A 13,478-nucleotide genomic window follows, 5' to 3' on the forward strand; every position below is an offset into this window, starting at 1 on the left:
CATATATACACTACCAAATGTAAAATAGATAGCTAGTGGGAAGCAGCCGCATAGCACAGGGAGATCACCTCGGTGCTTTGTGACCACCTAGAGGGGGGGGATAGGGAGGGTGGGAGGAAGGGAGATGCAAGAGGAAAGAGATATGGGAACACATGTATATGTATAACTGATTCACTTTGTTATAAAGCAGAAACTAACACACCATTGTAAAGCAATTATACTCCAATAAAGATGTTTAAAAAAAAAATTTTTGGTCAGTAGACTAGAATTTCTTAATTGGAATCGAGGGGCAGGCTTTGGACAATCCATGGACTTCGTGAAATCCAAAGGTGCCCTTTTTTGTTGTTCTGTGTTTGTTTGTAGACCCCTTTGAAGGGTGCGTGAGCACCTGTCCTTCTCTCTGATTTTAGCTTCTCAAAATGGCTCTTGGACTCAAAGGTGCCTGAGGGTGGCGGACGTGTGCTCCCCCAGTACAGAATTCTGAACACAGTGTCAGTACACATTGAGCAGAAGAGCTTTGCCAAACTGCGTGTTTTAACGTAACTTTTCAATCCAGTCAGTCAGTGCACCTGGGATCTTTTTTACATACTTATCTCACTCTTATAAGGCTTAACCGTTGCTGCTTCCCCTAAGTTTCCTTGTCCCTCTCCCCACTCTCCCACCAGGCCGTGGAAAAGGAATGGGAGCGAGGGGGAGAGTCCAGCAGGGAGAGGGCAGCGCACCTGATGGGAAGCGGTAAAGAGGGGTCCGGACACCTTGAGGGGGCTTTTGGAGGACGGGCAGAGGTTGGGTCAGTGGCAGGAGATACCATTTACCCCTGATCTCTGGGACAAGCGCACACATAGGTCTGACAGTTACTTGTGTTTTCATTCAAACTGGTTGCCAGGTTGGAATGACCCATGATGACGTCACAGGCTTCCGACCTTCCTGATTGGAAGGACCAGACTCCGTGGCGCTCGGCAGCAGAGGTGGACAATAGCATCTCGCCAGAGCTTTTCTCCACTGCCAGCTGCCCCGCAGCTCGGAGAAGGGACGACCACTTGTGTTTTGCCCAAGTCCAGAAGAAGAGTTGGGACAAAGCAGAGTCTACGCTTCGAGGAAGGGAAGAGTTTGGGAGAAATCATGGCCAATCGTCAACCGAGTTCCCAGGTGGAGGACCAGGACTCCCAGCCCAGCTCCTCAGGGGACCCCCTGGAGGTGACTGTCAACGAAGAAAGCCCAGGACCGTCAGGTGAGGGAGCTGGCACGAGAAGGAATTTCAGAGGCTTGACCAGTAAGGAGGAAAGGGTACAGAGGTCGGGAAGGAGCACCTGCGTCAGGTGCCTATGAAAGAAGGGAGACATTCGGAAAGCCAGGGATTGAGGGAGGAGAGGACAGGAGCTGGGGACACGGAAACCCTGGGAAGCAAGAAAGAGGGTTAGGAGATGAGATCCAAGGATGAGAGAGGGGAAGAGAGGAAACAAGGGGAGGGTTCTTTTTCTTCTTTTTTCCTAGTGGGAGAAATTCTCTATCATGAGAAAGAGTTTTCAGGACAGGAAGCTGGAAAAATGACAAAATGAGACAGGGGAGGGATAGGTAGATATGGGCAGAGAAAGATGGAAAGATGACTTGGGGCAAGGTCAGAGGTCTATGAGACTGAAAAGGGTAGGGGTGTTTCGGGGGGGAGGCGGAGTCGGGGTGGGGTTGGGTGGTCACCAGTGGCTGAATTCCCAAGACGAGAACGTCCTATTGTAGTCTCTTGTCTTTTCTCAGCCCCCTGGGCCGGCTGCAGCTCCCCGCCTCAGCGCCCTGGCTGTAAGAGGAAGAGGTCAGTGGCGTTCAGAGAGGAGGAGGAGGAGGGCGAGCCGGCCACTGAGGCCCAGGACACCTGGGTCGTGGAGTCGCTGAGTGGGCTCAAGATGAAGCTCAAGCGACAGCGGGTGTCTTCAGTGCTGCCTGAGCACCACGAGGTCTTCAACAGGATGCTCGGTAAGGACCAGCATCCCCCGCCCCCCGCCCAGCACCCTCCAATCCTATACTTGAAAAGCAAACAAACAAACACTTCCAATGACTACACTTTCCCAATGGAAAAGAATTCCCTGCTACTTGGTGCGCTCTCCGTCCCTGGCGGACTGTCTATGGATAAAGGACGCAGGAGACACATAAATGATACAGGATTAGGTTAGACTTACAAGTGATACAAGACTAGGTCAGATTTAGAAATGATACAGGATTACGTTCGCTTGGTTTCAACTGTACCCCTGAGACTCTAGCTCTTACTGGCCTTTTGAATCTTAGTGGCGTGGGGTGGCGGGAGGGGGTGGGGGGCAACACAAGCCACCTTCGCCCCCTGACGTGACTGTCAATTGAGAAATTGGCTGTGAGTAACTCGATGCCCTCTGCACTGGTACGTGAATGCATGATGAAGGGGCATCACTCCCTGTCACTCGGCCCCCCTAGAAGGGGAGTCACCCCTTTTCCTCCCACAGCGAATGGTCTTCCCTCCCCTCTTCCCATCAGCTTCGCCCTGGGCCACATCTTGGCATTTCCCCAGGGGGGGCGCGGTTCTCCCTCTTGGCTCTGGAATGCTCCCACGACAGCCCTGTTCCCACTGGCAAACATCTGCCCTCTTTTCACAGAGGATCCCGTCGTTAGGAAATTCCTCGCCTGGGACAAAAACCTGCGGGTATCTGACAAGGTAAGTCCCCCACTGAGATGGATTCCTGCTCCAGCGCCTGTCCTGGGTGGGCACGCGGGGTGCTTTCTACACCCACGTTTCCACTCCCCTCCCAACCTGATGCCTTGTCAACACTTCCCTCCAGGGGCCTCGAGGTCCCCACTGGGATCTGAGCCCCAGGTGTGCCCCTTTGGTGGTTGCTGCCTAAGTCCCCTCTCCTCTCAGCTGCTGGGGACTCGCCTTGGCTCCGGTTCATCAAACACCGTCCAGTGCCAGCGGCCCTAAGTCCACGCCCTCAAACCCACAGCCTCGCATCCTTGGAGCGTCGCAAACTCTGACCTTCTGTCCCCTCCCCTCCCCCAAATAATCAGGCTCACCCAACACGGGGGTCTCTTCTCCAAGTGGCACCACCCATTCCTCGTCCCCTGCTCCCTTATCCCACTGTTTTTCCTCTTCCACGATGCGACCTCTCTCCTACGTTTTTTTCCCTCTTTCCATCAGTATCTCCTGTCGATGGTGATAGCTTATTTCAGCCGGGCCGGGCTCTTCTCCTGGCAATTCCAGAGAATCCATTTCTTTATAGCTCTGTGAGTATCTTGCTCCATCCCCTCCATCAATATTCAACACCCTGGGAGGGCGCAGGGAGAGACCTGGGGCTCTGACCTTTCATCTATTTTTTTTAAACCCCTCTGTACCGTTTACTCTGGCTGTGAAAATGACAGGATTACAGCAGAGTGGTTTCTTTTTCAAACGAAGTTATGTTTTTTATACCATTCATTGACAAAACAAACTGCCCTAATGTCAATTAAAACACTGAACGAAACAAAGCAAAACACGAAACCTTCCTAAGAGGAGAGGAAGAAAGAACTGACACCATCCTGCCCACAAGTAAATAGACTTGAGACGTTTCCGGTTCTCATTCTCCGGTCTCGGGTCTTCCCACATCAGCACCAAGTGTGATTATCTTCCGTTTCTGCGTTCCCACGACAAATGCCACAATCGGGGCCCTTATCACATAGCGCGGACCTCGTAGAAAATGCTCCCCACTGATGTTTCTTCCACGTCTCCCAAGCCAGTCGGCTCTATTTGCCTGAATGTCCTTCCAAAACCCAGGTCTGACCGCTTCACACAATGTCATTGGCTAATTACGTGCCAAATCAAGGCCAGAGTTCTGGGTTGGAATTCAACTCTCTCTGCAATCTCCATCACACTGTCCTGATACTTTATTCCTTTGTGTCACTGTTCCTTCCAAATACCCTGCCCTCTAAGTTTCTATTGTGCTTTTCTGTCCAGGGATCTTTCCCACACATTTACCTGAAGAAAATGACCCTATCCTTAAAGTGGGTTCAAACACCAAAACCTTCACGATGCCTGATCTCCCTAACTTCTGCATCCCGGAGGCACTTTACTTAAAATCGTATTAGAATGTGATGCTTTGCATTACAGTCATTTCTTATCTCCCCCCTTCCCCTTCCCCAGTCCCATTAGACTAGACACAATGTGGAAGGCAGGTCTTGTCAAAATGTCCATGCATTCCCAAAACACTCAGCACAATTCTTTTCATTTTGCGAATGTTTGTTATTGTGAGTCTTCGAAGTAATCGGTATGGCATTTGGCTACGGGATAAAATGTTCACTCATTCATTCATTCATTCATCTAAGGAAACCTTATAAAGTACACCCTACATGCTGGGGAATATGAGGTGATGGGAACAGAGATTCACAAAAGGCTGTTGAATTAATGCATCAAGATGAACCAAGCCCTTAATGTGTCATTTGGTAGGAGAGGGATGAATGCAGAAATAGATCAGATCAGCTCCTGCCCTCAGGACCTGTACATACACCTACAACATAGGGAGAGAGGTGTGTGCACATACAACAAGTTGAAGGGAACAGGGGGTTTGGATTTTGTCCGCATCATCAAGGTGTGAGAGGCACCCTTCCGAAGGTCCTGCCTGGCAGTGGCGCCTTGATGACTGGGCGGCTCTCGGGGACGCTGGGCAGGGCTGGGTGGGTCGTGTCAGGATGCTCAGCCTGCCTCTTTTCTGGGAAGCTGATCTCAAGTGGAGGCCCTTCCTGTGCTGATGACAGCCACCTGATGTCTTTCCCCAGCTATGTGGCCAACGACATGGAAGAGGACAACCAGGCCCCCAAACAGGCCATCTTTTCGTTCCTCTATGGAAAGAACCGCTCCCAGCGTCCCTTGTTCCACAAACTGCGTCTCCAGTTCATCCGTTCCATGGGCTGGAACGCTAGGGTCACTCGGGAAGAGTGCGAGCAGGTGGGTGGGCTGTGGCGGTCTGGGGGAGGGGCCGGGCCGGAGAGGAGGTGGGGATCATGGGGGATTCGGTCTGGGACTTGGGGACGGACGAAAAAGAACCGGACGCGGGGCACGGGGAGGCAGCGTCATCCTCATTTCCAGGGGCTGTTTGTCTTTCCAGATCCAGGCTTTTGATCCAGAGCTCTGGGTGTGGGGAAGAGATCGCGCCCTCTTGCCCTAGAGGCCCCAGGACCACGCAGGCCTGAGGTCATCGGCCTGCGCAAAGGTAGGTCTGCGTCCGCAAAGGTGCGGGCGGAATGACGCGTTGCTTACTGAGGAAATCGGAGGAATCCCACTGCTGGACCCACATCACCTCTCACGCTGTGAAGGGGGCCAGCCGGCCACACAGCCACACGCCGACTCAGCGCCCAGCCGCGGCCTCACAGCCACACACACACACCAGCACCGTGGGGCCCGTGGGCGCCAGACCTCGGGGAAACCAGTCTGTCACAGACGCATGGGTCTCACTGAGGTCACTTCACCCAAAGCAGTTGGGTCCAAATAACAGCTCTGATGAGATGGTGATTTTTTTCCATATACGGTGTTTCGAGTTTCTCTTTTTAATTCATTTTTGGCCTTACATCCCTCAGGGATATGGGTTCTAGGATTTACCTACCACAAAGTAAATGTCTACAAACAGGATATTAGATGGAACAGCCTACACGTTCAATAAGAAAAGACCAATTATGACTAGCTTTATTTTCATCCAAATTTACTTTCCAATTGCTTACGGCCAGATCACCTGTGACTCTTTATTTCCCCTGACTCACCACTTCTGGACCAATGATTCCTCTTGTACAATTCACCTTTTCCCCCTCAACTTTATGGTCAAGGGGGTTTATCAGAACGAGTGAAGGTTAAGGAATGCCATCTTCAGCATGGCTTGTTACAATGGACACATTAGAGTTCTAGATGTGGGCAGAGGATTGAGCAAACATTTGGTTGAAATCTTGCAAACTAGCTGCCTTAGTCCGTTCGACCTGCCCTAACAAGATACTACAGACTGCGTGGCTTATAAACAACAGACCGCAGTCTCTTTTACAAGGGCAATAATCTCATTCATGAGGGCTCTACCCCATGACCTAATAACCTCCCAAAGACCCCACCCTCCTAATACCAGCCCCTTAGCGGTTAAGATTTTAAGATTTCAACCTAAGAATTTTGGGGGACACAAACATTCAGCCCATAACACTAACCAAGTTTAGGACTGACTATTATTTAAACATTAGGATCCAGGGACTTCCCTGGTGGCTCAGTGGTTAAGAATCCGCCTGCCAACGCAGGGCACACGGGTTCGAGCCCTCGTCCGGGAAGACCCCGCATGCCGCGGAACAACTAAGCCCGTGCGCCACAACTACTGAGCCTGCGCTCTAGAGCCCACGAGCCACAACTACTGAGCCTGTACTCTAGAGCCCGCAAGCCACAACTACTGAGCCTGTGCGCCTAGAGCCCGTGCTCCGCCACAAGAGAAGCGTCATGAGAAGCAACAGAGAGTGGGCCTCGCTCACCACAACTAGAGAAAGCCCACGCACAGCAACAAAGACCCAATGCAGCCAAAAATAAAATAAAGAAAATAAGTCAATTAAAAATTAATAATAAAATAGACATTAGGATCCAGGATTAGGATTAGGGATCAGGCAGCAGGTCTCCTGGTCCACGATGCTGACTGGTCAGTGATGTCTGTAGTGTGGTTCCAAGTTCAGAATTTAAGTGGTGCCAAAGGACCAAGGTGAGTTAAGACTAAAGCAGCATTCTCCAAATGCCAGCTCCCTGAGCAGAATCACCTGGAGTCTTGGCTATAAAGCAGATGACTGGGCCTGACTTTCGGTGTATTCAGTAGTTTTTGCAGTCAGGCTCACCAAACTCCAAGAATCGCACTTGAAAACAATGAATGGTTCAGGATTGGGGCTCCGAATGGAGAATTTGAGATAAAACTGCAATCATAAATGAGTCTCAATTCTGGTGAGAACTAAGAATGTGAAAACCTTTGTATCTGGACAGTTGCCACTTTGAAATCTGACAGCCTTGCTCCTTCTCTTACTTCCAGATCACAGAGCCCAGGAGAGATGAGGATGTTGCACAGGAGGTCAATCCACACGCTGACGACAGCCGTGAGGAAGGGAGGGAGAAGCCTCTTGTGCAGATGATCGGGAAGAACCCAGCGTCTTCTAGAACGAGCTCAAGAGAGTTTTCGTGTCACACTCCTGGGAGCGGGGCGTGCTTCTAGGAGTCTGTGGCAGGACAATAAGAAATCAGGGTTCTGTCACGTTCCATCCCTTTGGAAGGCACCACCCCAATTTTCAGATCATTTCATTCAAATCTCCCCTGAGATGAACACTGGAGGTCCCATTTTTTACACACTTCTTTGCCCCAGTCTAGAAGCATTTGAAGGTGGCGTGTAGGGGGCTCAGAACAGGAGGGAATAACTTTAAAATATATAATTAGAGCCACACGGTCATGACTGATGACTTAACTTTCACTGGCGTATTTTGAAAATGTCACCTACAGAAGTACTGTATTTTTGTATTTTATATTTATAGATGTATTTTAAATAGTTTTGAAATAGTCTTCATTGTGAAACATCTTATTCCCACCAAGTTTTGTGATGAGTATTACAGCTGTTGTATATTTACACCTATATACAATTTTATTCACATTTTCAAGAGAGATTTTTGGTTTTATCTATTACATAATATACATTTTATCTATTACATAACATTTCCATTCTACTTATAGCTAGGTGGGTATTTCCTCCCAATTCTTGTAAGCATAAATTTCTATATTTTTAGTTCTCATTACTGAATTGTGGGAATTCAGTCGTAAGTTTTTAACTTCTCTCAACAAGTTTGTATGTTATTTTAGATTATTAAAGAGTACCGTGCAATGCAGCTTTGGGGGAAATATAATAAAGATGAAAGTCTTCTCACAGTCATGATGTGTGTGGTCATTACCAGTCTGCTTCGCCTGTTTGCTGCCCAACGAGGTGTGGCTTAATGGCGTTGTGATTATCCAACCACATTTCTTAACTCTGAAAAATAATCCTGAATTATTTTTCATGGAGGAAAATCTACAGAAGATGAGGCAGATCTTACGTCGTTCAGGACTCCAGTACTGAGAGACAAGTGTTGGGTAAAAGGAAACATAGCTTTACTGAGGAAGCCAGCAGCCCAGGGGAGAAGGTGGACTCGTCCCAAAGAACCAACTCTCCCCTCCTGAGGTTTTGCTTGAGGACTATATAGGGAAAAGAGAAAGGGGCTGCATGTTGAAGACAGGGTTACGGGGTGCGTGATCAGCTCACGCACATTCTTCTGATTGGTCGGTGGTGAGGTAGCGGGGACTCAACATCATCAGCCTTCTGCTTCCAACGGGTCTGGGGTCTGCGTGCTTGTGGGCAGTATGCAGTTAACTTCTTCCACCTGCTGGGGGTTTCAGTCTCTGCAAAACAGCTCCAAGGACCTAGCTCAGAATATTACCCGATAGCCTTTTAGGCGGAACTAAAGGCCCTGGACTTCGTTTAACGGCTAAAGTATGATGATTTTGTCTTTGCTGTTTTTTCGGCCACGCCACGCAGCTTGTGGGATCGCAGTTCCCTGACCAGGGATCAAAAACAGGCCTCTAGCAGTGGAAGCGCACAGTCCTAACCCCTGAAATGCCAGGGAATTCCTGACAGTACACGTTAAAGAGAAAAAAACAGACCAAAAGGAACACAGTTTTAAGGAAGCTTAACTTTCTCAGAAACGCAGAAATTTTGTTGTGCATTTATTTTCTTTCTTTTTTTTTTTAATACATTTATTTATTTATTTATTTATTTATTTATTTATTTTTCTCTGCGTTGGGTCTTCGCTGCTGCACGTGGGCTCTCTCTAGTTGCAGTGAGCGGGGGCTTCTCTTCGTTGTTGTGCGTCGGCTGCTCAATGCGGTGGCTTCTCTTGTTGCGGAGCATGGGCTCTAGGCACGTGGGTTCCAGTAGTTGTGGCTCGCGGGCTCTAGAGGATTTTTTATTGTTTACTTTTTGCAAGTATTCATCAAATGCGTATTACTTGAATGAATGACAAATCATTTCTTCCAGCAATCTTCAAACTGCTTAAAACTATGACAATATTTAGCGTTTCAAATTTCATATGACCTCACTCTCTCCGTGTTCTAGTTTCTAAAAGCATGTGGGATCTTCCCGGACCAGGGCTCGAACCCGTGTGCCTTGCACTGGCAGGCGGATTCTTAACCGCTGCACCACCAGGAAAGTCCCTGTGCATTTATTTTCAAGAAAATAAGGCGGCCGGATGAATTCAGAACTAGGGGCAGAAAGCTCTTCCTGTGAGATACAGAATCTCTGCTGTTTAGGCAGATTTAGAGAACAACTTTCCCAACCACTTATTAAGGAGACCAATACTCCACGAAAAAATATATCATTTTTACAGAGGGAAAACCAAACTCCAGCTTTGCATCAATATAATATTTGATACTTAAGAGAACCATAAGCTCTTTTTTGAAAATCTCTGCAATAAACATCAAAACTGAGCCACCTTCGGCTGAGACCAATACAATTCCCATTCCACCAATCTCCTACAACTTTCTAGATTCATTCAGGTGGTGTCCTTCACCATCCTCTTTCTGGTGCTGGAACAATCGGTCATTTTACTTTAGGACCAAACTATTTTTGTTCCTGTTAATAAACAAAACTACATCTCATCATCTTGCATACAAAGTTGTACCTCTCGGTTGCTGGAACCAAGCAGGACCCTGTAGGGCCCTTCCATGTCCCCTGCCTCTTGCTTGTAAAACAGCTGCAGTCTCCCAGGCCTCCCCTGAGTCACAAAACAACAGGTTCAAGCAGTTCACGATTAGGACAACAGCAGTCACAGAATCTTTAGTTCCTCCCCAAGGACATAAGTAACAGTGTCAGAGACACATTCCTAACTTGTTTTGCAGATACTAAAACCGCTACAAGAGGAGAGAGCTAACTGTATGATGACCAGACTGGAGCTATGACATAAGCTGCTCCATCTTGAGCAGACCTGAACCAATGGCTTACACAATTCCAGGAACTGGCCTCAAGGAAATGGGAACAATCCAGCACTGGACTTGAAGATTAACTGTGCCGGAAACAATCAACATGACACTGACCACACCACTGCACGACCAATGTCAAGATGATGGTCAGAGCTGACTGTGCTACTCTGCATGTAGCCCCCACCTGCACAGCCCAGAGACTTCCCGTCTTTTCCCTATAAACCCCTTTTCCCTCTAAAGGGCAACTGGGAGATGCTTTGGGGGACACTAGTCCACCATCTTCCCAGGTTGCCAGCTTCCTGAATAAAGCATCTTTCTTCTTCCACCAACCCTTGTCTCTGGAACATTGACTTCTGAGCGATGAGCAGCTGCACCTGAGTTCTGTTCCAGCCGATAACATTACTATTGCTCAAGCCTCATTCATATTATATTCATAACAACTTTGAACCAAAGTTACTTCCATTGTACAAAGAAAACTAGGAGTGAATAACTGACAACTGCCCATCACACACCAGCATTGTAGGCTAGCAGAGCTCATGAACACACGTAACACAACTTTACGAAGCCACAAACATCCCTTACACAACTTCTCCAAGTGCCAGACACAAACACATTCATTAACACACCCACAGATACAGCCTCTAGGTAACAAATAAAAATATGCAGCAAGAGCATAGAACTTGAGATTATGCTTAGTGATCAACGTTTCAGGTTTCTGTCTTGCTTACAAATGACCTCGGTATCCAATGATTATCCAGTCAGTAACACAATTTAATATCAGTTCAAGGGTTTACGTAAACTAAAGATCTTGGAATGTATCGACAAGCTAACAGTACAAAACATAGTTACTGTTGAAATAAAGTTTGTCAGAAGAATAATTAAATGTGGCTAAACACAAATTTACATTTTTCATAACCTTAAATATTAAGTAGAAGTAATGTTAGCTTATTTGATGGGTACACCTATATAAATTTAGGAAGAACACACCCAAGTAGAATTGTTTTCAATGTATGCCTAATACTGATAAATAAGATAGGAGTAACTTTGTATTAAACCAAAACTATTAAACTAGCTTCATTTGCCAAAGATTGACCTAAATTATGTAAACTTGAAGTCTTTAAATTTCTGAGTTGATTTTTTTGTTTGTTTGTTTTTTTGGCTGCACCGAGAGGCTTGCTGGATCTTAGTTCCCTGACCAGGGACTGAACCCGGACCCTGGCAGTGAAAGCACCGAGTCCTAACCACTGCACCACCAGGGAATTCCCTGACTTGATTTCCGTGAGAATACTTTTCTAGCACATTTAAAGTATCAGAAGTTCAAATTCCTTTCTCTCTGAGAATTTGAGGGATACATAATTTTTATAAGCACATTTGTATCTTTGTAAGCCAATCAGGACAGAAACCCTTGAATTTAAGAGACTCTACAATCTACTTTAATAGATCCAGAAGTAGGAAAACATTACATACTCACACTGTCACAGGTAAAGGCCTTTCTGAATTACAGACACACAGACATACAGAGAAATGGAACTTTTACCTTCAGTTCTAAAGTCTTAGACATGGGTCAGGAATAAACACTCACCAGTCTAGAGATTAAAGAGCCGTCCTCCTCCCATTGGGCAAGAGATTCTTAACTGATTTGAGCTAGTCAAAGTAGACAAATAGACGAACAGAAAAGACTAAGAAAAGACTAACAAACCAGATCCTCTGTCACCTCTCACCTAACTGAGATTAGCTCTGTAGAAACTCAATCGCTTTGGAGAGACCATCGAAAGTCTTCAAACGACAGAGCCAAACTCAGAATCACTGCTGCTACAAATGGGGAAGCACTTAGCTGTAATCTGAAAACAAAGCAGAAACACAAAAGTAATAGAAGGGGAAACTAAAGAAACGGAAAGTGAGCCAAGTTCAATGGTTGCTTGGGTGGGTTCACCCCTGGGAGAGGAGAAAAGATGTACCTGGGCTTCACCGGCTCAGGAAACACACCACTTGTTGCTGGGCTTTTACAGCTTTATTTCCGTATAACTGATATACAAAATCCAGCCCAGGTTTAATTTGTATAACTTGATGACTTTGGACATATGCACACACCTGTGATACCATCACCACCATCACGGTAATATACTCATCACTTCCAAAAGATTCCTTCTATCCCTTTGTGTCTCTGTATGTGTGTTAGGAATACTTAACACAGCACCAGGTACATGAAAAGGTGCTCAACGTCACTAATCATCCGGGAAATGCAAATCAAAATCATCATGAGATGTTACCTCACATCTGTTAGAATGGCTACAATTTTTTCTTCCTTTTTAAACATAGACTTGTCAAGGTTGTAGAGAAATCGTAACCCTTGCATATTGTAGGCAGGAATGTAACATCGTGCAGGCACTGTGGAAAACAGTATGGAGTTTTCTCAAAATCTTTTAAATAAAAATTCCATATGATCCAGCAATCCCACTTCTGGGTATACAGGCCCAGCTCAGAGACATTGCAGCTTCAGTTCCAGAACACTGCAATGAAGCAAATACCGCCATAACGCAAGTCACATGAATTTTCTGGTGTACCCGTGCATGAAAAACTGACGTTTACACTATACTGTAGTCTGTTAAGTGTGCGATAGCCTTGTGTCTAAAAAAACAACGTACATACCTTTATTGAAATATACTTTAGGGAAGAGAAATATACATCAATGGAACAGGGTAGGAAGCCCAGAGATAAACCCACGCACACATGGTCACATTATCTTTGATGAAGGAGGCAAGAATATACAGTGGAGAAAAGACAGCCTCTTCAATAAGTGGGGCTGGGAAAACTGGACAGCTACCTGTCAAAGAATGAAATGAGAACACTACCTAACACCATAACACAAAAATAAACTCAAAATGGATTAAAGACCTAAATGTAAGGCCCGACACCAGAAAACTCTTAGAGGAAAACATAGGCAGAACACTCTATCACATAAATCACAGCAAGATCCTTTTTGACCCATCTCTTAGAAAAATGGAAATAAAAACAAAAATAAACAAATGGGACCTAAGGAAACTTAAAAGCTTTTGCACAGCAAAGGAAACCATAAACAAGACAAAAGAACAACCCTCAGAGTGGGAGAAAATATTTGTAAACGAAGCAACTGACAAAGGATTCATCTCCAAAATATACAAGCGGCTCACGCAGCTCAATATCAAAAAAACAAACAACTCAATCCAAAAATGGACACAAGATCTAAATGGACATTTCTCCAAAGAAGATATAAGATTGCCCACAAACACGTGAAAAGGATGCTCAACAACACTAATCATTAGAGAAATGCAAATCAAAACTACAATGAGGTATCACCTCACACCACTCAGAATGGCCATCATCAAAACATCTACAAACAATAAATGCTGGAGAGGGTGTGGAGAAAAGGGAACCCTCCTCCTGCACTGTTGCTGGGAATGCACACTGATACAGCCACTATGGAGAACAGTATGGAGGTTCCTTAAAAAACTAA

The 13,478-nt window shown here is 46.3% G+C and overlaps 2 protein-coding genes across 15 annotated transcripts in view; one reads left to right on the forward strand and one right to left on the reverse strand.

The window, feature by feature from the left end:
* Positions 1 to 13,478, reverse strand: part of LOC309645842 (zinc finger protein 12-like) — a 113,643-nt gene that overhangs the window by 74,467 nt on the left and 25,698 nt on the right. The gene's annotated exons all lie outside the window — the stretch shown is intronic.
* Positions 1,123 to 8,242, forward strand: LOC309646088 (speedy protein E4-like; the record flags this gene model as incomplete). Its single annotated transcript, XM_082432070.1, has 7 exons — positions 1,123 to 1,231; positions 1,753 to 1,968; positions 2,619 to 2,677; positions 3,158 to 3,243; positions 4,768 to 4,936; positions 5,097 to 5,201; positions 7,023 to 8,242. 6 exons carry the CDS (start codon positions 1,123 to 1,125, stop codon positions 5,154 to 5,156), a joined length of 699 nt encoding a protein of 232 aa, XP_082288196.1. The 3' UTR covers positions 5,157 to 5,201; positions 7,023 to 8,242.

Source organism: Balaenoptera physalus, assembly GCF_965194825.1.
Source record: "Balaenoptera physalus genome assembly, chromosome: 16".
NCBI classification, from domain to species: Eukaryota; Metazoa; Chordata; class Mammalia; order Artiodactyla; family Balaenopteridae; genus Balaenoptera; species Balaenoptera physalus.